The 23,920-nt window shown below is 44.6% G+C and overlaps 1 protein-coding gene across 1 annotated transcript in view; it reads left to right on the top strand.

Annotated features, from left to right (window-relative positions):
- LOC132208609 (ral guanine nucleotide dissociation stimulator-like 1) overlaps positions 1–22,397 on the top strand; it is a 62,460-nt gene extending 40,063 nt beyond the window's left edge. Inside the window, exons 21-27 of the mRNA XM_059644076.1 lie at positions 1,204–1,355; positions 3,086–3,145; positions 5,622–5,796; positions 7,552–7,767; positions 16,961–17,075; positions 18,540–18,654; positions 22,125–22,397. Of these exons, the coding sequence (XP_059500059.1) occupies positions 1,204–1,355; positions 3,086–3,145; positions 5,622–5,796; positions 7,552–7,767; positions 16,961–17,075; positions 18,540–18,652 (831 nt within the window). The 3' untranslated portion in view covers positions 18,653–18,654; positions 22,125–22,397. The remainder of the gene's footprint in view (positions 1–1,203; positions 1,356–3,085; positions 3,146–5,621; positions 5,797–7,551; positions 7,768–16,960; positions 17,076–18,539; positions 18,655–22,124) is intronic.
- The last annotated feature ends 1,523 nt before the right edge of the window (positions 22,398–23,920 follow it).

Below are 23,920 nucleotides of genomic sequence, written 5' to 3' on the forward strand. Positions count from 1 at the left end.
TACCAAATTCTCAAACATCCCTGTTGTCATGGCTACTGTTGAGGGTATCATCAAATCCCTATAGTGTGGAAACAGGCCATGCGGCCCAACAAGTTCATAGGGCCACTCTGAAGAGGGTCCCACCCAGACCCATTCCCCATGTCTAACTCACTGAAGCTAAATATCCCTGGGCACTACGGGCAATTTAGCATGGGCAATCCACCTAACATGCACATCTTTGGACCTTGGGAGGAAACCAGAGCACCCAGAGATAACCCACTCAGATTGTATTTTCATCTTGTACTGCAACATTCAGCAGGCAACCTGAGAATATGAATTTGAGAGGAATTTGACCTTATGGCAAACAATGAATTCTTGCTTACAGAGCTGTAACTTGAGGTCCCTATGAATAGAATAGGTTCCGATCAGAAGCAGCTGATGCTGAATTTGCCAAACTGGGCTATGTGATGTAAAATCAGCTGGGTGGTAAAATAGGCATCCAACGCTGTGTGACTCCAATTCACCAGCTCGGAATGTAATCTGTCAAATGGCCCGCCATTTGTCGTGGCTGATGTGGATGTAGTGAAGTGTTTCTTTTCACTGACCTGTTGAAAACTGGCTGGCACTTTACAACTTGGCAGTAACATGTTGTCAGAGTTTGACTTAGAAAGGTCTGCCCCTTTTTACATGTCAAATTGTGACAAGATTCAACCAAGAAGCCACTGTGGTTGAAAGAAAATAGTCCAGTAACTTCGAGCTGCTCATGGTCCATTCAATTTCATGGTGGTGCAACCTTGAAAAATTAACTCAACATTTTCACCGTCTGTCTTGGTATCAGTTACTATAGATCAGCCACTTATTTTGTACTTGGCAGACTTCCTTTTGCATGGATGAATGATCTTTCATAACATTTCTTGTCTTCACCCTAAATCAGCTTATGGTTCTTAAATGAATCATTTTTAAAAATAATCCATCTTTGAAGCACTGTTTTGGGAGTTAGTGTCCTGAAACCATCCTGGATAATTTGTACAGAAATATCTCCTTCAAAAATCACGTTCGTGTCATTTATTTCCAAAGCAGAAATATTTTTGTGACATGATGTACTATGCACTTTGAATAAAGTTATCGATGCTGTTCAAAATACCATGGACTCGGATTTAGCAGGAGCAATTATAGCAGTTTAAACTTGCTTTAACAGCTCATTATTTATTTGTGTTCTTTCAGGAATATGAAATAATTTTGGGTATCAAATCCCTGCAGTTTGCTTGCTCATCTTACACCCTTCGTCCAAACGAGAATTTTCTAGACTTGTTCTTTCTGCAACAATACTTAAGTGAGGATAGCGAGTACGTAACTGGTATTGTAGGAGTGTGCAGGTAAAACAGTTAAGGGTTGTGTGTGAAATCTTCTCTAGTTATAATTGCTGTTTAATGCTAGTGAGCTGCCAGTTTACTTACTGTCTTCCTTTTCCTTGGTTTCAAAGTTTTGACAATGAATTCTGACCTATGAGGATAAAGCCAGTTGCTCAATGAATCAATTCTGTTGTAGTGCATCAAAATGCATTTCAAAGGTATATAATAATGCAGAGTATACTACCACTAAGCCAACGATTGCAGGAAAATGCAAAAAACTTGATGAGTGACCAATTTTAGCAACATGTCCAAGAGCTCCTATTGTGGGTGCACCTACAAATCCAGATGTAAATTGTACCAGTTTTGAGAAATGTTTCTTTACCTTCCAATTTCTTTTCAAATACATAATCCTATTACTAACATAAAATTAACAATAACCCTACACAATTGGCCAGCATTTTAAAGTATCTTTCAATGGTTGCCTAAAAACATCATTCCCTCATCTCGAAATAGCCACAGTATATTTTTAATAATGCAACCAAAAATAATCTCCAACTGAAAAACAAAACACTTTGCCATTCCTGGACCAGAGTTGATTAAGGAACCAGATTATAGATCACTGAAACTATTTTTTAGTTTTGACAGAGCAGGCTTTGTAATAATTACATTGTTTGAAAACAGTTTGCTTCTTCATAAATTGGTGGACCGAAGTTCTTATATAAAATGTACGTGATGTAGCAATTTACATTCCTGCTTTGAAAATCAAAGCTCACTATTAAGCCCATCCTCAGGCTATGGATGCCCATGTGCAGCAAGCACCTGGCATTATCGTCAGTTCCATCAGTGGCACAGTCAGTATTGGGCCAACGTCAAACATGGTATTTATTTATAACAGTAATTACAAAATGTTACCGAAATTCACTTTGCATGGATCATAAGTTATATTTAAAGTTCTTTTGGACTTCTCGGATAGTTTAGTTGATTTTCGGACAGTTTGTCTGAAAATATCAGCAACAGAAAGTCTGGTCAAGAGATATACTCCTCATTTTACTACCTCCGAGATGTGGCATGTGGTGTTTTAGTCACCTGAAGTGACTGATTCATGACTACCTTTCATTGTTTGACATTGTCTGTACATTCACATGACAGTGTGGATGAGGCCCAGAGAAACTCCTGTATAACTTTACAACCTAATGTATCACCTTCGGCACTGGAAGTTTGATTCTCATGTTTTCCAGTTAACTTTTTTCAAGCCCAGTCCTTGTTAATTTTTTCTGTTCCTGCTGTAGAAATTCGACCATTTTGTTCAATTCCACGTGTTCTGCAAAAAGACTGAGGGGGTTATAATCTTGGTAAAAAATTACGCAAAGGAACCGCAGATGCTGGGAATCAAAAACACAAAGAGAAATTGCTGAAAACATTCAGCAGGTCTGGCAGCATCTGTGGAAAGAAAGCAGAGTTATCCTTCGGGTCTGGTGACATTTCTTCAGAACTCTTATTGTCTTGATCTGCTGTTCATAAAGCAGAAAAGATCGATGTGCCTACAGTGAGAACTTTTGTCGCTCATTAGTCAAAGTAATGTTAAGTGTTCTCCTGCCTGAAATCACGTGCCTTTTGCAAACAAAATTATCATTCTGCAATTTCAAATCTATGTAAATGATTGATTTTGCCATAAATAATAAGAATATTGAACAAAAGCATCTGATTCTTTTTAAATGAATCTTGTCTGAAAATGTTTATTTGCCACCCTGCAGCTCCTCTGAACTCGAGAAACCGCCAAAGCCCAAAAAGAGTGTGTTTAAACGCCTCAGCTGGTAAGTATCCCATGTTAAGCAACGCAAATATCTCATTATTTCCTTTATTATTGGGATGAATGGACAGAAAGGTAATTACATCTGTTCCTTGACAAATAGAGACATTTGATGTGTGGTCATTATTGCTTCATTGGAGTGAGATTTTTTAGTAACTGTTCGAGTAATTTGAGATGATGCAAGGAGTGGTGCTGTTATTCTCACCTCGTGCATGTGTCTAGTGTAGACTGATTGATAGAGATTCTTTGCTATGACCATGAGTGTAGAATGTGGACCTGTGATGAGCTTGGTATTGCCTAGTGATTCTCATTTATCCAGAGAAGTTTCTGCACCATGGCTAAATTTCACCGGAATAAATTTGTTTATGAGAGACAAGTAAGCAAAAAAGGTGTTACAGTGAATTAAATTTGCATATTTGTGGGCCTGTATAATGAAAACTAGCAATGTTTAACGATTTTGAGTGAAAAATCAGATTTGTGTTCTACTTTGTGGGCCAGCAGGCAGCAGAAATATCTTCTGTTGAAAAATTATCAGCCATGCTTCTCACATTTGAAGCTCCACCTCAAAATTACTGTCTCAATGGAGTCAAGTTAGGTAAAGGAGAAGCACACGAGATCCAGGCGTTCTTGTGCATCAGTCAATGAAAGCAAGCATGCAGGTACAGCAGGTAGTGAAGAAAGCTAATAGCATGCTGGCCTTCATAACAAGAGGAATTGAGTACAGGAGCAAAGAGATCCTTCTGCAGCTGTACAGGGCCCTGGTGAGACCGCACCTGGAGTATTGTGTGCAGTTTTGGTCTCCCAATTTGAGGAAGGACATTCTTGCTATTGAGGGAGTGCAGCGTAGGTTCACAAGGTCAATTCCCAGAATGGCGGGACTATTATATGTTGAAAGATTGGAGCGACTGGTCTTGGAGACTTGAGTTTAGAAGGATGAGAGGGGATCTGATTGAGACGTATAAGATTATTAAGGGATTGGACACTGTGGAGGCAGGAAGCATGTTTCCGCTGATGGGTGAGTCCAGGACCAGAGGACACAGTTTAAAAATGAGGGGAAGGCCATTTAGAACAGAGTTGAGGAAAAACTTCTTCACCCAGAGAGTGGTGGATATATGGAATGCTCTGCCCCAGAAGGCAGTGGAGGCCAACTCTCTGGATGCTTTCAAGAAAGAGATAAACAGAGCTGTTAAAGATAGTGGAATCAAGGGTTATGGGGATAAGGCAGGAACAGGATACTGATTGTGGATGATCAGCCATGATCATAATGAATGGTGGTGCTGGCTCGAAGGGCCGAATGGCCTACTCCAGCACCTATTGTCTATAAAACTCAAATCTCTTTCCATGTGGGTGACGTGAAAGTATGTGTTTGTGTTGTTGTGCATACATGTGTAAAGACTTCAAAGTTATTGTTTTTGATAATTTTCCTGAGTTGGGGATATTATCTTATATTTCTGTTCAATAGGTAAGGACTGACCAGAACTCAGCAAAGTCAGATTTTCCACCACCTACCCGTGTAGAGTTTCAGAGAAGCAAAACCATGCCTTGTTGCTGTGTTGTGCCTTGCAGTGATCTGGACTGTGACATGTGACTATTGTTATATAGAAACCAAGAAAGAGAAGGGAAACACTTATTCACTTCCTAGGATATCTTCTCTTTACATGAGTGTGGATGTTACATGGATGTGATTTAGGCTTCCGTGGCTTAATTGTGATTCTCGAAGTGCAGGCAATCAACATTGCGGCATTATTGTGCAATCTCACATTTCAGCAGCCATCTGCTCTTGCTCCCTGTACTATTTAATGCTTAATATACCAACAATCGGGATTTTCAGTGTGGGAATTTATTTATCATGCCATCTGCTGTACTTCTTTTGGGAGTTTTGGAAAATTTTCGATGTAAATCATGCAATATAAATGCAAATTGCTGAATAGAAATCCTAATGTTTGCAGTACCAATATACTGAAGGCCAAATTCAGAGTACACTGTCCTACCTTACAAAGTGTTGTATACAGTTTTCTATCAATTATCAATGGTGTTACTTTGTTTTACGTTTTATTTTTAATAAACTGCAGCTTTTGGGATGAAATTACATACACATTAGCATGTGGCCAGGTTGGGGGAAATTTTCCACCCTGTGGGTATTCAAATCCACATTTTGCCTTTCATGAGATTGAGGTTGATAGCAAGTTGAACAAACACTGCAAAAAGTCCAGATTCTTGTGCCATTGGAATATGCAAACATTGTAACCTATTCATATACTCCCTAACGATGAGACAATGTAACGGTGTTCAATACTAGTAATGCGAGCTCTTGGTATGAGTGTGCCACTATTAATTTCTCACAGGTCAAATGTGGCGAACATCAAACTCCTGGTACTCACATCATCAATATACCTTCATTCTAGTTTAATTTTTTTTAACAGTTTCTCTAGAATGCAATGACATTTTCATGTTTGTTGTGTCCCCTTTCCCTTGTGCAGCCTGTTTTCAAAGAGAGGTGTTAAAATACACAACACTCAAACTAAAAGCTCTGAGCAGCGAGCATCCCTTCAGAATGAGGATTCAGACAACAGCATTACCGCAGCCAACATTTTATCCGATTCCAGCCACTTGGAAATGGAAGAGCCGAGCACTTCGCAAAAAGCGCTGGAAAAGGTGAGACAGTGAGGCACTCATCACGTAAAATATGTTGTTCTTGGAGACTCTGGTTTGTCTAATAATGTCCAGACACTTTTTTTCTTCTTTCTTTCCTTCCTTTCTTCTGTCTTCCTGCCGTCTATTATCCTGACTACACTTTGGCAGTCAAGAGGATACAAGGGTACTCAGTGATACCGTCCCAGCCACTGGAGCTAGATGGCTGCCTAGCCAATCTCCTTCGCCTTTCTTTTAAGAGCTATTAGCCGAATAGCCATTTTGATGTTTCAGCCAGACTGAAATCCTTAATGTGAATGCCGTTCCACCAAGCATCTTCATAACTGGCTGCTGCCAGCAATTTTCCATCCCAGGTCCCACTTGCCAAAGTTGGGTTACTTGCTTTCAGAACGAAGGCAAGACAGCTGTGCAATTGCCAGCAAAATTCAACCTTTGTGCTGGTTACTGAAGCATTTGATTCCAGAAAAGGTATTATTCGCTCACGAAGTGAGAGCTGATTTTATTTGTTTTTTTTTGAGTTGTGCTGTTGGCTTTGTTTTGCTTAGATATTTTATATGATTTTATACTAATAGCCAAAATATTTCATCTTTAATTATTCACAGCATGTTTAATTTCTACTCAGTAAATTTTAGTGCATGGGGTACATCTGTCGCAGCTTGAAGCGCACTGCCCACAAAAACAGTATTTAGAGTATGTTGGATAAGTCTTGATCCAGCAATTGCAACAAAGTAATGCAGCTCTCTGCATGGAGTCCTCGTGACTGCACCTTTTGTTTTTCTTCAATATTTGGGCTTTGAGCTGTTGATTAGTGCGTTCTCTGCTGAAGACCATTGTATCTTGGGAGATTATCAAAGTTGTGTTATGGTTATTGTTTACAGAATATGTCTAGGACTTGTCCCAGGGATATTTTCATAATGTATTCCCCTAAGAATTGGGCTAAGTATTATTAGGTCACATTTAGGTGTTTTGGAGTGGTATTTCTTTGTTTCAAAATACCCTCTTCCTTTTTATGGATTCTCCTGTTTAGTGTTGTGACTCCCTGTATGTTAATCATAAACTGAGAGCTGCAGTGACTTGGATGATTTCACTTCTGGTTTCTTTAGTTCTCTGCTGTATGGTTTGCTGTTGCTGTCTGTCTTTCTTTCTGCCAGTGGTGCTGTGCCGCACACATTCTGACCTGCACAATGCACTGGTTGGCCCATTCGCAGTCACCTGCAATTCATAAATGTGTGTTTTAACTTCAAACAGTGTAGTTGTATTCAAGATTTCTGTGCGTAGCAGGGTGAAGTGGGCAAATAAATATTTATGTAAGCATGTTCACATACTGTGTGCAAACTGAAACCCCAAAGGTTTATCTGACAAACTTAGAATTGAAGCACCAGTTTACATGGTCAAGTGAAATGACCACAATTATTGTGCCGAAGGAAACTAATTAGTAATTTATGGGCATGCTAAGTACTGAATTGTTGATGTTGACTGAACAGCTAGTAAACACAAGCGGGAGTATAATTCCTCAGAAGTGATCTTTACGGGTAGAGGAAAGAACTGCAAGTTAAATATTTCACAAGACAGCAATGACCAAGAATTCATGTGCAACTTCATGTTCTTGCAATTAGGCTGTCATGCGCAGAATGCCTTCACCTTTGTGGGCAGCAGGAGAGCATATTTTGTGTAATAATATATATAACTGGAAAGGGGGAAGTATCTAATATGCAACAATTGACAAACGTTTTCTTAAACAAAATAATTATTCCACAGTCATTAAGATCCGTGGATACTGCCTCCTCTGGAGGTTTATCCAACAGTGGTGCATCAGCAAAACCAAATTATGACACAGCCAAGTCTGGTAGGCGTGCAGGTTTGGGCAGCTGCTGGTGTGCAACACGTCGGAGGGACAACCGCCAGAATGAGAAAAGCTGCCTCATCCGAGTCAGATTAGAGGAGGACAGAGCACAAGAATTCAAAACTATTTTGGTAAGTCCCTGGACTGTTTGCTGTCGTCATGCTCGGTCCAAATAATTGCCATTGCTCTCTGCCAGTATCGCAAGAGGAATTTTTATCCCAATTATTTGTTGCCATGCAGTCATATTCAGTGTGTATTTTCCACATTGCTGAAGCCTTTTTTGCTCTATGAGAGTGCTTTGACCATCATTTTGATCCTGTTTTGTAATGCAGTAGCAATGTTTAGGTTTTAGGCCTGAACACATTTTCCTTGCATTTCTCCTTTAAGTGTACATGGCAAGGTGCAGCACTCTGTTGCCCCATTTTGGGGACTGGCTGATAACTATTGAAGAGGAAATATCACAAATTAACACGCACCATTAACTGTACAATAAATCAGCAAGGAGTTACCAGATCTTCAGTTAGCTGACCACAGGCACTTTGGTCCATCTGTAAGCCAATCGAGTAATACTAACAGAGATATTGAAGATTTCTTTGATAATGGGAACTGCAGATGCTGGAGATTCCAAGTTAATAAAATGTGAGGCTGGATGAACACAGCAGGCCAAGCAGCATCTCAGGAGCACAAAAGCTGACGTTTCGGGCCTAGACCCTTCATCAGAGAGGGGGATGGGGGGAGGTAACTGGAATAAATAGGGAGAGAGGGGGAGGCGGACCGAAGATGGAGAGTAAAGAAGATAGGTGGAGAGAGTGTAGGTGGGGAGGTAAAGAGGGGATAGGTCAGTCCAGGGAAGACGGACAGGTCAAGGAGGTGGGATGAGGTTAGTAGGTAGCGGGGGGTGCGGCTTGGGATGGGAGGAAGGGATGGGTGAGAGGAAGAACCGGTTAGGGAGGCAGAGACAGGTTGGACTGGTTTTGGGATGCAGTGGGTGGGGGGGAAGAGCTGGGCTGGTTGTGTGGTGCAGTGGGGGGAGGGGATGAACTGGGCTGGTTTAGGGATGCAGTAGGGGAAGGGGAGATTTTGAAACTGGTGAAGTCCACATTGATACCATATGGCTGCAGGGTTCCCAGGCGGAATATGAGTTGCTGTTCCTGCAACCTTCGGGTGGCATCATTGTGGCAGTGCAGGAGGCCCATGATGGACATGTCATCAAGAGAATGGGAGGGGTAGTGGAAATGGTTTGCGACTGGGAGATGCAGTTGTTTGTTGCGAACTGAGCGGAGGTGTTCTGCAAAGCGGTCCCCAAGCCTCCGCTTGGTTTCCCCAATGTAGAGGAAGCCGCACCGGGTACAGTGGATGCAGTATACCACATTGGCAGATGTGCAGGTGAACCTCTGCTTGATGTGGAATGTCATCTTGGGGCCTGGGATGGGGGTGAGGGAGGAGGTGTGGGGACAAGTGTAGCATTTCCTGCGGTTGCAGGGGAAGGTGCCGGGTGTGGTGGGGTTGGAGGGCAGTGTGGAGCGAACAAGGGAGTCACGGAGAGAGTGGTCTCTCCGGAAAGCAGACAGGGGAGGGGATGGAAAAATGTCTTGGGTGGTGGGGTCGGATTGTAAATGGCGGAAGTGTCGGAGGATAATGCGTTGTATCCGGAGGTTGGTAGAGTGGTGTGTGAGAACGAGGGGGATCCTCTTGGGGCGGTTGTGGCGGGGGCGGGGTGTGAGGGATGTGTCGCGGGAAATGCGGGAGACGCGGTCAAGGGCGTTCTCGATCACCGTGGGGGGAAAGTTGCGGTCCTTAAAGAACTTGGACATCTGGGATGTGCGGGAGTGGAATGTCTTATCGTGGGAGCAGATGCGGCGGAGGCGGAGGAATTGGGAATAGGGGATGGAATTTTTGCAGGAGGGTGGGTGGGAGGAGGTGTATTCTAGGTAGCTGTGGGAGTCGGTGGGCTTGAAATGGACATCAGTTACAAGCTGGTTGCCTGAGATGGAGACTGAGAGGTCCAGGAAGGTGAGGGATGTGCTGGAGATGGCCCAGGTGAACTGAAGGTTGGGGTGGAAGGTGTTGGTGAAGTGGATGAACTGTTCGAGCTACTCTGGGGAGCAAGAGGCGGCGCCGATACAGTCATCAATGTACCGGAGGAAGAGGTGGGGTTTGGGGCCTGTGTAGGTGCGGAAGAGGGACTGTTCCAAGTAACCTACAAAGAGGCAGGCATAGCTGGGGCCCATGCGGGTGCCCATGGCCACCCCCTTAGTCTGTAGGAAGTGGGAGGAGTCAAAAGAGAAGTTGTTGAGTGTGAGGACGAGTTCAGCTAGGCGGATGAGAGTGTCGGTGGAGGGGGACTGGTCTGGCCTGCGGGACAGGAAGAAGCGGAGGGCCTTGAGGCCATCTCCATGCGGAATGCAGGTGTACAGGGACTGGACGTCCATGGTGAATATGAGGTGTTGGGGGCCAGGGAATTGGAAGTCCTGGAGGAGGTGGAGGGCGTGGGTGGTGTCACGGACGTAGGTGGGGAGTTCCTGGACCAAAGGGGAGAAAATGGAGTCCAGATAGGTGGAGATGAGTTCGGTGGGGCAGGAGCAGGCTGAGACGATGGGTCGACCAGGGCAGGCAGGTTTGTGGATTTTGGGAAGGAGATAGAAACGGGCTGTGCGGGGTTGGGGAACAATGAGGTTGGAGGCTGTGGGTGGGAGGTCCCCTGAGGTGATGAGGTCGTGAATGGTGTTGGAGATGATGGTTTGGTGCTCGGGTGTGGGGTCATGATCGAGGAGGCGGTAGGAGGTGGTGTCGGAGAGTTGGCGTCTGGCCTCGGCGATGTAGAGGTCAGTGCGCCATACTACCTGAAGAAGTTACCCTCCTCCCTCTAGACCAACCTCAGGGAATCTCTCTCCCATTGCAACTCTCTTGTAATCTCTTCGGCCTTGAAACTGCTCGACCATGTCCTGAAGCAAACCAGGTACCACAGCCACATCACCTTCCTCAGCACCTGCCTACGGAACCAGATCATCCCCAAGGGACTACAGTCCACATTTCAGCCTTCCCAATTTGGCCCCAACCGTGACCACCTCTACACCCAGAACATTCAGACCCTTCAGAAGCGGTTCTCCCTGCGAGTCCTGAAACAGACACTCGCAGCCATGCGCCGGCACCTCCACACACTGCAATCCAGCCTGCCTCAGCTCAGAGCCTCCCTCTCCCAGACCTGCAAAGGACCCCTGCTGTTTTTCATCCTCCGCAGGATCCACAGACTGAACACCCAGTTCCACTCAGCTTTACTGGACACCAAAAATCGTAAGTACAACAAACTCACGGGCCCCTGCCTCCCACAAGAGGATTCCTGCGCCTCCCAAATCCTGACTCTGTCCCTGCCCCTCCCCCACCATGCACCCGCCGCCATTGACCATGAGGACACGGCCGGAGACCCCACCGATGACGTCACATCCGCCTCCGCCGGCCACAGAACTTCCGGAACCGCTGCTGCAGTCACCACCTCCACGTCCAGGTACTACAGCCCACACACCACCCTCACCTCAGCTGCTGCCGCCCACCCCGATCCTCCCACCGCCGACGGAACCCCGCCCACGGTCGACGCCGACGGAACCCCGCCCACGGCCGACGCCGACGGAACCCCGCCCACGGCCGACGACCTCATCGCTCCGCCCACAACCTCCACAGCCTGCAACCCCAGAGGAGACAGCCACACTGAGCCCTGCCGAATCTTCACCATCCCCCCAGACCTCCCACTGACTGAGGACGAACGGTCAGTCCTTAGCAAGGGGCTCACCTTTGTCCCCCTACAACCACACATCAACGAATACCAGTCACGGTCGGACATAGAGCAGTTTTTCCGCCGTCTTCGCCTCCATGCCTACTTCTTCAACCGGGAAGCCAACCCTCCTTCCACTGACCCCCTTCACCCGCTTCCAACACAAGTCCTCCTCCTGGACACCACCCCCAGGCCTCCTACCCTCCCTCGACCTCTTCATCTCCAACTGCCGTCGAGACATCAACCGCCTCAACCTCTCCACCCCTCTCACCCACTCCAACCTCTCCCCCGCAGAACGGGCAGCCCTCCGCTCCCTCCGCAACCTCACCATCAAACCCGCAGACAAGGGTGGCGCAGTGGTAGTATGGCGCACTGACCTCTACATCGCCGAGGCCAGACGCCAACTCTCCGACACCACCTCCTACCGCCTCCTCGTTCATGACCCCACACCCGAGCACCAAACCATCATCTCCAACACCATTCACGACCTCATCACCTCAGGGGACCTCCCACCCACAGCCTCCAACCTCATTGTTCCCCAACCCCGCACGGCCCGTTTCTATCTCCTTCCCAAAATCCACAAACCTGCCTGCCCTGGTCGACCCATTGTCTCAGACTGCTCCTGCCCCACCGAACTCATCTCCACCTATCTGGACTCCATTTTCTCCCCTTTGGTCCAGGAACTCCCCACCTACGTCCGTGACACCACCCACGCCCTCCACCTCCTCCAGGACTTCCAATTCCCTGGCCCCCAACACCTCATATTCACCATGGACGTCCAGTCCCTGTACACCTGCATTCCGCATGGAGATGGCCTCAAGGCCCTCCGCTTCTTCCTGTCCCGCAGGCCCGACCAGTCCCCCTCCACCGACACTCTCATCCGCCTAGCTGAACTCGTCCTCACACTCAACAACTTCTCTTTTGACTCCTCCCACTTCCTACAGACTAAGGGGGTGGCCATGGGCACCCGCATGGGCCCCAGCTATGCCTGCCTCTTTGTAGGTTACTTGGAACAGTCCCTCTTCCGCACCTACACAGGCCCCAAACCCCACCTCTTCCTCCAGTACATTGATGACAGTATCGGCGCCGCCTCTTGCTCCCCAGAGGAGCTCAAACAGTTCATCCACTTCACCAACACCTTCCACCCCAACCTTCAGTTCACCTGGGCCATCTCCAGCACATCCCTCACCTTCCTGGACCTCTCAGTCTCCATCTCAGGCAACCAGTTTGTAACTGATGTCCATTTCAAGCCCACCGACTCCCACAGCTACCTAGAATACACCTCCTCCCACCCACCCTCCTGCAAAAATTTCATCCCCTATTCCCAATTCCTCCGCCTCCGCCGCATCTGCTCCCACGATAAGACATTCCACTCCCGCACATCCCAGATGTCCAAGTTCTTTAAGGACCGCAACTTTCCCCCCACGGTGATCGAGAACGCCCTTGACCGCGTCTCCCGCATTTCCCGCGACACATCCCTCACACCCCGCCCCCGCCACAACCGCCCCAAGAGGATCCCCCTCGTTCTCACACACCACCCTACCAACCTCCGGATACAACGCATTATCCTCTGACACTTCCGCCATTTACAATCCGACCCCACCACCCAAGACATTTTTCCATCCCCTCCCCTGTCTGCTTTCCGGAGAGACCACTCTCTCCGTGACTCCCTTGTTCGCTCCACACTGCCCTCCAACCCCACCACACCCGGCACCTTCCCCTGCAACCGCAGGAAATGCTACACTTGTCCCCACACCTCCTCCCTCACCCCCATCCCAGGCCCCAAGATGACATTCCACATCAAGCAGAGGTTCACCTGCACATCTGCCAATGTGGTATACTGCATCCACTGTACCCGGTGCGGCTTCCTCTACATTGGGGAAACCAAGCGGAGGCTTGGGGACCGCTTTGCAGAACACCTCCGCTCAGTTCGCAACAAACAACTGCATCTCCCAGTCGCAAACCATTTCCACTCCCCCTCCCATTCTCTTGATGACATGTCCATCATGGGCCTCCTGCACTGCCACAATGATGCCACCCGAAGGTTGCAGGAACAGCAACTCATATTCCGCCTGGGAACCCTGCAGCCATATGGTATCAATGTGGACTTCACCAGTTTCAAAATCTCCCCTTCCCCTACTGCATCCCTAAACCAGCCCAGTTCATCCCCTCCCCCCACTGCACCACACAACCAGCCCAGCTCTTCCCCCCCACCCACTGCATCCCAAAACCAGTCCAACCTGTCTCTGCCTCCCTCACCGGTTCTTCCTCTCACCCATCCCTTCCTCCCACCCCAAGCCGCACCCCCCGCTACCTACTAACCTCATCCCACCTCCTTGACCTGTCCGTCTTCCCTGGACTGACCTATCCCCTCCCTACCTCCCCACCTACACTCTCTCCACCTATCTTCTTTACTCTCCATCTTCGGTCCGCCTCTCCCTCTCTCCCTATTTGTTCCAGTTCCCTCCCCCCATCCCCCTCTCTGATGAAGGGTCTAGGCCCGAAACGTCAGCTTTTGTGCTCCTGAGATGCTGCTTGGCCTGCTGTGTTCATCCAGCCTCACATTTTATTATCTTGAATATTTCTTTCCTGGCTTTGGTTCATGTGAAAATTAAAAGGCTGGTGCATGGAAGAAAGCACATCAAAAATGGGTTGGAGAAGAACATAGAACATTACAGCACAGTACAGGCCCTTCGGCCTTCGATGTTGTGCCGACCTGTCATACCAATCTGAAGCCAATCTAACCTACACTATTCCATGTACGTCCATATGCTTGTCCAATGACGACTTAAATGTACCTAAAGTTGGTGAATCTACTACCGTTGCAGGCAAAGCGTTCCAATAGCAAGAGTGCAATCCAAAACAGAATAATTGCCTACTGGCTAGTTCAGGGAAGCCGAAGGAATATTGGCCAAATTAGAAGGCACATAGATTGTTATGTTTGGTCATGCATTTTCCTTGACAGGATCAGTCGTACTCTGATTGTGCCTCCACAGAGGTCAGTGTGATGTGTGGAAATTGCTTCTAGTGTTTAAATATTGTTAACAAACAGCGCCTCTTTATTCTGGTGAAGAGAACATTTGTTAGCTTGTCAGTGAGTTGGAGATGGGGCAGAACCAGCCTAAGATCTGAGGCAGAATTTGGATAAGCAAATGGCAAACAGCTTGTTTAGATTGAACATCTATGAAACACAGAAAACAAAATTCTCAACCAAAATGATGAAAATGTCTCCTGATGAATGTGCAACAAATTGTTGCCAACTAATACAGTCATGAGAGGCCAACTAGAGAATCGTGGAATGTTATCACAAAGCAAAAAAAAGCTTGACTTATTGTGTCTGTGTTAAATCTCAGTAAGAAGTAGCTAAATTCGCCACCCACCTCCCCCACCACCACCACCACCATTGCCCTTTTTAGCCCTGCCCTGCAAATTTTGCTCCATGTAATTATTCAGTCGTCTTATGAATGTAATTTAATCTGCTTTAACCACCTATTCAGATATTGCGGTTTGGAAAAAGCAGGATTCTTTTTTGTTTTTGCTTTTTCTCCCCACCAATGACCTTAGATTTTGACCTTGGTACATAGTGTCAGAAGGACCAGTGAACAGTTTCCCTCATTTACTTTAGTTAGCCTGAGCAAATGACTGTTCTTCATGATTCTATGTTCTAATCCTCACCCAATTTTGAGTCTATACTGCCACTGCCCATTTCATTCCACAGGCTTCAATTTTGCTTGCACACTTGTGTGGCACTTCTTCGAACATAATTTAGAAAATCCAATTTATCACCAATGAATCACTAAAATTAGTGATTAATCATTTAAAGTCTGAGCATACAGAGTGGAAAAGGTATTGATTATTCAAAAAAGATCACTTTTGGGGATGTTAGTTAATGTAAAATAACAAGGTGTCGAGCTGGATGAACAGTGCAGGCAAAGCAGCATCAGAGGAGCAGGAAGGCTGACGTTTCAGGCCTAGACCCTTCTTTAGAAAGATAATGTAGTTCATCTAATCTCTAGTTGTGTAATATTTGACTCTACCACTTATAGAATTGTCGAGACGTACCGAACAAAATATCCCCCCAAACCTTTCCTATTTATGTACTTATTCAAATGTCTTTTAAACATTGTAATTGTGTCTGCATCTGCCACTTGCTCAGGAATTTAATTCCACTACATTTTTTGGATTTTTCAGATTTGCTATCCATTAATATATTTAATATGATCTTTGCTTTAGACTGGGTGGCAAAAGTAATTTTTTTAGCCATGAACTATAGCAAAATTAAAGTAGAATTAAGTGTGAGTTTACTCAACCAGAAAACATTGCAGTTCTCCAGAAGAAACAGAAAATTTGCTGGTGCATTTCATCTTCCAGGTCATTGCTCAAATTTGAGCTGAGAAAAGCAATCTCCAAATATAACACAGAATTAAACAAAAGCAGACAATTGCCCAAAAAACTGGTCTTCTCAATATCCTGCCTATCAAATATTATTCCTGTACAGTCACATTATGATTGAATATTAAATATTTGCACTGTCTTCAAATCACAAATTGCTAAATGTTTCAAACTGTTAAAGCAATTTTATGAATAATTTATATGAATAAGCATAACATTAGGAAATGTCAGACTTCACAAACAACATTGAGCCATTTGCTGTAATGACAATAAATGTTAAAAGCAGGCAAATTGTATGGGGGTAACAAAGTGGGAAGCTGGATGAACACAGCAGGCCAAGCAGCAGAGCATCTCAGGAGCACACAGTCTGGCCTTTTAGGCCTAGACCCTTTTCTGATGAAGGGTCTAGGCCTGAAACATCAGCTTTTGTGCTCCAAAGATGCTTCTTGACCTGCTGTGTTCATCCAGCTCCACACTTTGTTATCTTGGATTCTCCAGCATCTGCAGTTCCCATTATCTCTGATACAATTTTAACCTCATTGTGAAACCGCTTCCAGGGATACCTAACCTGAAGAAGTTACCCTCCTCTCTCCGGAACAACCTCAGTGGATCTCTCTCCCACTGCAACTCTCTTGTAATCTCTTCAGCCTTGAAACAAAGCTTTTCTGTTGAAGGGTCTGTGTCCGAAACATCAGCTTTTGTGCTCCTGAGATGCTGCTTGGCCTGCTGTGTTCATCCAGCTCCACATTTTGTTATCTCGGACTCTCCAGCATCTGCAGTTCCCATTATGTCAAATGGTATGGGGGTTTTGGGTGGGAGGGGATGGAAGTGGATTATTTAAATTATGAATTTCGTCATTAGTTACTTGTTTCAAACTGTGTGTATAAGTAAACTTGATCACTGGGCTCTGTTTCCATTCAAATTCCAACCTTTACTGTTCACAGTAACTGTGTTATGGAGCATCGAATGCAGATTTTACAATAACTGTCCTACCAGATATTATTTCATTAATGTAACTTTTACAGCTTTCAGTGTAATGTCCCAATTAGTTTTCTGGGTGAAAGCAGCTATATTTATAAGCCCTTTGGAAATTGAGGCATTATATATTTCATTTGGTGTGTGTGTCTAATGCATTAATGAAAAGTGAATGTTGTTTTAATTAGGTGACTAATCAAGATCGTGTGTCTGAAGTTCTCAACAAAGCCATCACCGCGCTCAAATTTGAACCCGAGCGTCCTCAGCAATTTGCTCTAGCACAGATCATTGAATCAAATAAAGGTGAGCAGTGGAAATTGCTTCAATTTAAGTTAAATCTATTTCTGAACAGCATAACCACTGCAAGGGAATTGATATTTTCTTTTGATTTCACCAAAAAGCTGCTGATATCTAAATTTGTATCATCGAACATATCCAAGCATGTTCAGCAGGATTCAAGTCTGAGGAATGTAAAGCCAATAAACAACTAATATCTACACCTAATAAAAGCAAATTATTTCATCAGATTGCCCTAAAGCCAAATCAGAACAAAGAACCACAAATGCTGGAAATCAGAAACTGCTGGAAAAGCACAGCAGCAGTAGCAGCACTTGTAGAGAGAAGTCAGGGTTAGTGTTTGGAGTCCAGTAGCCCTTTTGTAAAACTACCTAAAGCCATATTGAGCGAAGGATGTACATCAGGATTTGGGTGTGGCATTAAATCCTGAATTATTCGCATTGTTAGCACATTGTTCTGCTTTGTTCATTCTTATTTTAACTGGTTATTCCAAAATAAATGTTTCCTGTTGCTGAAATTAATCTGTTCTTCCCCTCTTTTTGGCCTGTGGCTGAGAGACCAGAAACATGGATGGGGTCACTGCTGTCAAGTTGCTAATCTGTCGCAACCCTCCCCCAACCATTTCCTGGTGAAAAGTAGAAACGAGGTCTCATGGGTTTAATTCTGCTGTGGTTTAAAACTTGCCATCCAGGCTGTGTTCAGCAGAATGCATTATGAAAATGAAGTGTCCCAATGCCTTTGCAGCATGCTATCCCTGTCAGATTTCACAGAAAAGAAAAATCAGTTCCCTGGACGTAAGTCTCACTGACAAAGCCGGAATTTATTCTGCATCCATCATAGCCCTCAGAAAATGGCCATTCACTGGATCACTAACTCGTGTTTGATTTAGGTGCCCTCAGTGGTGTTAGTTTCAAGATTCCAACACAATGCTGAAGGAGCGGATAGCTTTTCTCAGTGTTTTCACGTTGAACACACTGCACCTTTTTGTGTTTGATGCTGGTATCAGCAGAAGTGACCTTGTAGCTGCTGGGTCATTCGTGAATCAGTTGGGGTTTTGCATTGTTCTGTAGTAAGGAAAATCTGACATCTTTACCTGGGCTACTGTATGCTGACTCTTCACAGCCTCATATCTGGCCCAGTAAAGCCACTGAATTGTACAAACTGTCGTGAAGAAGGCCTGTGCCATCGGACAGTGAGAGGTTTGAAATGGATTTTAGTCTTGACCAACAATGCTCATCCTGAGAATGGGTCTCAGATATAATGGTTTTCAGTTATTGAGTTTACCTGAGGATGGTATAACTCCAAGACTTTCTCTTGTATTTTGTAATACATTCTGAATCCTTGCAGTACATTCGTTCTGTTCCTCCCAGTCATTGATATTTCCGTACCCAGGAAGCAGTTGGACCTGTGCACAATTAATATGATGAAAACACGTGTGAATAATAATGTGCTTTCCCTCTGCTTTTTCAGTGCTCATACTTCCGGCCGATGCCATCCTGTATTACGCAATGAACAAGAAAGTGAGTCACGACTTCATCCTGAGATTCACTGAAAGAAGATCTTCATGTCTATGCAAGTTTTAGCTGTAAGGAACATAATGTTTCACGGGACTCTGATGGATCTCAAATCTCTGCTCAGTATCAAAAACCCTGCAATATATGAATAAATTACTTTGGCAGTGTTCTACTTTAAATTATTGGACAATTTGGAGAGAGTGACTTGACTTCAGACAATTGCTTAACATTAACTTTTGAGTCCAGGGCTTGTTTGTCCTTTTCAAACATCTTGCACATCAGCTATTTTTTCTGGAATGCTGGAGAATTGAACCCTGCCACCGGTCTTCTATGAACATCACAGTCATGTATCAATTGGTTGGATGAGAAAAAGAATCGTTTACGTGTCAATCTTGTTGACCAATTGTGATTGAATTTGCTTGGGTTCCTCAATGGTTGTTTGGTTAAAAAGCAAACCAGCCATTTGTTCAGCCAATGGCAGGATGATGAATACTTCAACTGAAGTGTTTGGTTTGGCCTTTAAACTCTTCAGCACTCCATTCCTGCCTTCAATATTTTTATTTCTCCAGTGGTTTAAACTAATTTGGAGAGAATGCCATTGACATGCCTTCAACAAAGGGTAACTACAAGAAATAATAGAGTTGTTTATTACTGCCAGTCATATTGCACTTGTTTGAGACCTTAACTGTTTTTACTTAATGTTCAATTTTACAACAATTTAACATAAAATTATTGTGCCATAGTGGGACATATGAGTGAGACTGTGTGAGTGAGAGTCAGAATAAGCGATGTGTGAGTGAGACTGTGAGTGTGTGTAAGAGTGAGACTGTGAAGTTAGAGTAAGACTGTATGTGTGAGTGAGACTGAATGACAGTCAGTGTGAGACTGTGGGAGTGATGCTGAGAGTTTGTGTGAGTGGGTGTGAGAGAGTGGGACTGTATGAAGTCAGAGTGAGACTGTGAGTGAGACCATATGTGTGAGTGAGACTGTGAGAGAGAGAGTCAGAGTTAGATTGAGAGAGAGAGACCAGGGATTTGTATGTGAATGAAACCGTGCATTTGTGAGAGTGAGACCATATGTATGACTGAGAACATGTGTGAGTGAGAGAGTCTGAGTGGGACTGTGTGTGAGTGGGTCTGTGGGTGAGTGAGTGAGTCTGTGTGTCAGTGAGTCAGAGTGAGACTGAGAGAGAGAGAGAGTAGGAATTTGTATGTGAATGAGACCATGCATTTGTGAGAGTGAAAACATGTGTGTGACTAAGAACATGTGTGTGAGTGAGAGAGTCTGAGTGGGCCCGTGTGTGAGTGAGTCAGAGTGAGACTGAGAGAGAAAGAGTAGGAATTTGTATGTGAATGAGACCGTGCATTTGTGAGAGTGAGGCCATGTGTGTGAATAAGAATGTGTGTGTGTGTGTGAGAGACTGAGAGAGACTGTGTGTGAGTGAGACTGTGTTAGTGAGACTGCGAGTGATCCGATGTGAGTGTGACTGTGAGTGAGAGTTTGAGTGACACAGTGAGATTAATTGAGAATGTACGATTGAGTGTGAGACTGACTATTAGTCAGACTGAATAAGATTGTGTGAGAATGTATGAGTGAGAGAGCATGTGTAATTGAGTGAGTTTGATCAAGACCATGTGTGATTGAGACTGTGAACTCAGAGTGAGATTGTGTATGAGTGAGGCTATGTGAATGTGAGAGGCAAGGTGTGTGAGAGTGAAATCGTGGGAAGTCAGAGTGATACTGTGTGTTTGAACTTCCAAGTAAGACCGTGTGAGGGTGAGACTATGTACGGGTGAGACTGCATGCGAGTGAGACAGCGTTATGAGTGAGACTGTGTGCAAGTGAGATTATGTACAGGTGAGATTGCGTGCGAGTGAGACTGTGCGCAGGTGAGACTCTGTGTGAGTGAGTCTCTGTGTGGGTGAGACTGTGCACTCAAATGAGACTGGCTGAGGTATCAGAGACAGCCTGTGTGAGTGAGACTGAGTTGGTGCGTGAGAGTCAAAATTGGGCATGTGTGTTATTGAGCCTGAGTTTGTGCGTGTGACACAATGTGAGTGTCTGTGTGGGAGGGAGTCAAACTACGTGTATGAGACTGTGTGAAGTGAGAATGAGACTGTATGTGTGAAAAAGTCAGAGTGAGACTGTGTATGCGTGTGACTGAAGCTGCAAAGTCAGCGTGATACTGTATGAGTGAGAGCGTGTGAGATTAGATTGGATTCCCTACAGTGTGGAAACAGGACCTTTGACCCCACAAGTCCACACTGCCCCTTGAAGCATCCCACCCAGACCCATCCCCCTACAACCCACACACCCCTGAACACTACGGGCAATTTAGCGTGGCCGATGCACCTCGCCTGCACATCTTTGGACTGTGGGAGGAAACCGGAGCACCCAGAGGAAACCCACGCAGACATGGGGAGAATGTACAAACTCCACACAGACACTCACCGGAGGTTGGAATCGAACCCGGGTCCCTGGCGCTGTGAGGCTGCAGTGCTAACCACTAAGACACCGTGCCACCCTTGAGATTGTGCTTGTGATACTGTGTGAGACTGAGTGTGAATAAGACTGTTTGAGAGTGTGAGGGAAGGGAGTCAGTCCATGTGTGTGAATGAGTCCATATTTGTGAGTGAAACTGAGTGTGAGTGAGGCTGCGTGAAGTGTGAGTCAGACCGACTGAGTGTGTGTGAGTGACTATAACAGGCTGAGTGAGACTATGTGTGTAAGTGTGAGACTGAATGAAACTGTCAGAGTGTAAGAGTGAGAGAGTGTGTGTATGAGAGGATATATCTGTAAAGTGCAAGCCATCTCAGGGGAAAAAAAAACTAACAAACTAACCATTTATCCAGACCATTAGGTGGGATGATGAGTACTTCAGCTGGCCTGTTTGGCTCGGCCTTTAAAGTCTCCAGCCAACCTTTTGTTTCCAGAGGCTTTAACTAATTCTGCATTAAAAACCCATTGATATGTTTTTAACTGACTGCAACTGCAAGAAATAACAGCATTGTTTATTATTGCCAGTGGTATTGCACTTGTTTGAGACTTTAATTAGTGCTCAGCTTTATAATGAATTTATTTTGAATGGTTATATTGTGAGATGCGCGCGCGTGTGTAAGAGAATGTATATTTGTAAAGTGCAAACCATTTTGGGGATAAAAGGTATTTAAAAGATGCACAGGGGACCAGATCACCTCAGACATGAATACTGAAATACACTTGTGTTCCTAGTTTATCTGCTTATGTTCCATTACTCAGACCTGTCATTGTTTCAAGTGGGTCTCATTGGTTAACAGCCTAATCTGACACTCATTCATTGACCTTTTTATCTTCATGCAATCACATCTCACGTGCAGAACAGTGTTGGTTATGTATATTCACTTTTCAAATGGATCCAAAACAAAAATCCATTCAAAGTAGCAAAATATCAGGAATTTTTAACAGTATTTGAGTCTCTGTCAAATTCACATTTGCACGATGTATAAATTAACACCAGGAACAACAAGCACTTTAACATTTCTGGCATTCCTTTCTTCCACAGGCAATGCTCGAGCCTCCTTCCCAATGTGAATCAATGAGCTCTGGTGAGGAAGGGCGTTAGAGAGCTCACCGCCCTGATTTTTGAGAGGTCGTATGTATTTTATTTCCTTCTCCTCCTGTAAATCGCTTGGTGCTCGACATAGGATTCACTAATTAGACATTTACACATAACCACTTTAAAATTAAAATGGTTCAACATCGAGGCTATGCCAACAATACCAGCCACAGATGGAAGAGAAAATCATCTGAGTTCTTTGTCTAAGTTTGTTTCTAAAAATAGTGTTCAATAAATGTTTTCAATGTTCTTACATTTGTTTTAAATTAAAAAACTTAAATTGCAATCTTTTGTTTCATTCTTTTGAAGTAGAAGACAAATTCTGGGCTGAGGGAGTATACTTCATATCTAATTAGCGCTGCTTCACTAAATATAACCTCCTATCAGCAATTTGTGTTGAGAGCTCACCTCCACGAACCATGTATCAGGGGCAATTGACGGTCATAATCCTAGAGAGCAAGGCAGGTACCTTGGCACCACACAGGAAATCTCTATTTGTGGGGTGGGGGGGGGGCAGCTGATGGAGAAACTGGTTGAACAAATAATGGCTCTGACAGGATTGGAAGAGTTTGTTTGCAATATGTGGGAAAGGTGCCTCCATTAAAAATGGCCTCTGATATCCGTCTACTCACTTGCATCACTGACCCCATGCCATTTGTAAAATGCAAGCTTTAGTGCAAAGGTCACATTGGCCTTGATGCACTTTCAAAGAATTTCTGTGCAAGACTGTTGAATAATGGTGTTTGCAGTGACTGTCACATCAGCGCTGTGGGGCAACTCGTGCTGGCACAAGCATTGGTGGGACAGATAAAAGAGTTAGCTCCAGGAATAGTGGGTGTACTGTTGTAGTTTTCCTCATCTTTGGATTCTGGGGAAGTATCTGGAAAACTGCCAATGTGACACCCCTATTCAAATAGAGAGGGAGGCAAAAGGCAGGTAACTTTAGGCCAAACATTTAATGTTGAAAAGGTGTTGGGATCAATCATTAAGGAAATAATAACAGTGCATTTGGAAAGCAATAATCTAATTAAACAGAGTCATCATGACTCCATGAAAGAGAAATCATGTCTGACTATTAGTTTTTTGAAGAATGCTGAACCAGAGCAGTTCGGGAGGAACCAGTACATGTGTTGTATTTGGACTTTGAGTATGTGTTCAACAAGGTGCCTCACAAAAGGTTCAGCCTTACGATAAAAACCATGGTGTTGGAGGTGGTAAGTTGACATGGACGGAGAATTGGCTAACAGCCAGGAAGCAGTGAGCAGGGATTAGAGGTTCTTTTCCAACTTGGTGACCAGTGGAGTTTCACAGGGATCAGTACTGGGACGGCAACTGTTTACAACAAATATAAATAACTTGGGTCAATAGAGTGTAAGCACCTGGGCCAAATTTGCAGAAAACATAAAAATAAGTAGAAAGGCGGGTTGTGAGAGAGATACAAACAGTTCACAATGAAATATTGCTATTTGAGTAGACGAAAAGCAAATGGATTATAATGTGGGAAAGTGCAAATTTGGTATATTTGGAAAGACGAATAAAGGAGTTGTTTTATTCAAATGAAAAAAAAAGCAGAAATCTGCAACAAAGTTAAGTGAGTTCCTTGTGCACAAAACACAGGAAGCTAGCACACAGATGCAGCAGGTAAACATGAAGACTAATCGAATATTGGCCCTTACTTTAAGGGGTTGGAATGTCAGACGAGGGAGGTGTGCTGGTGGGACACATTTGAACTATGTCAGCAG

This window comes from Stegostoma tigrinum, unplaced genomic scaffold, assembly GCF_030684315.1.
Source record: "Stegostoma tigrinum isolate sSteTig4 unplaced genomic scaffold, sSteTig4.hap1 scaffold_49, whole genome shotgun sequence".
Taxonomy (NCBI): domain Eukaryota; kingdom Metazoa; phylum Chordata; class Chondrichthyes; order Orectolobiformes; family Stegostomatidae; genus Stegostoma; species Stegostoma tigrinum.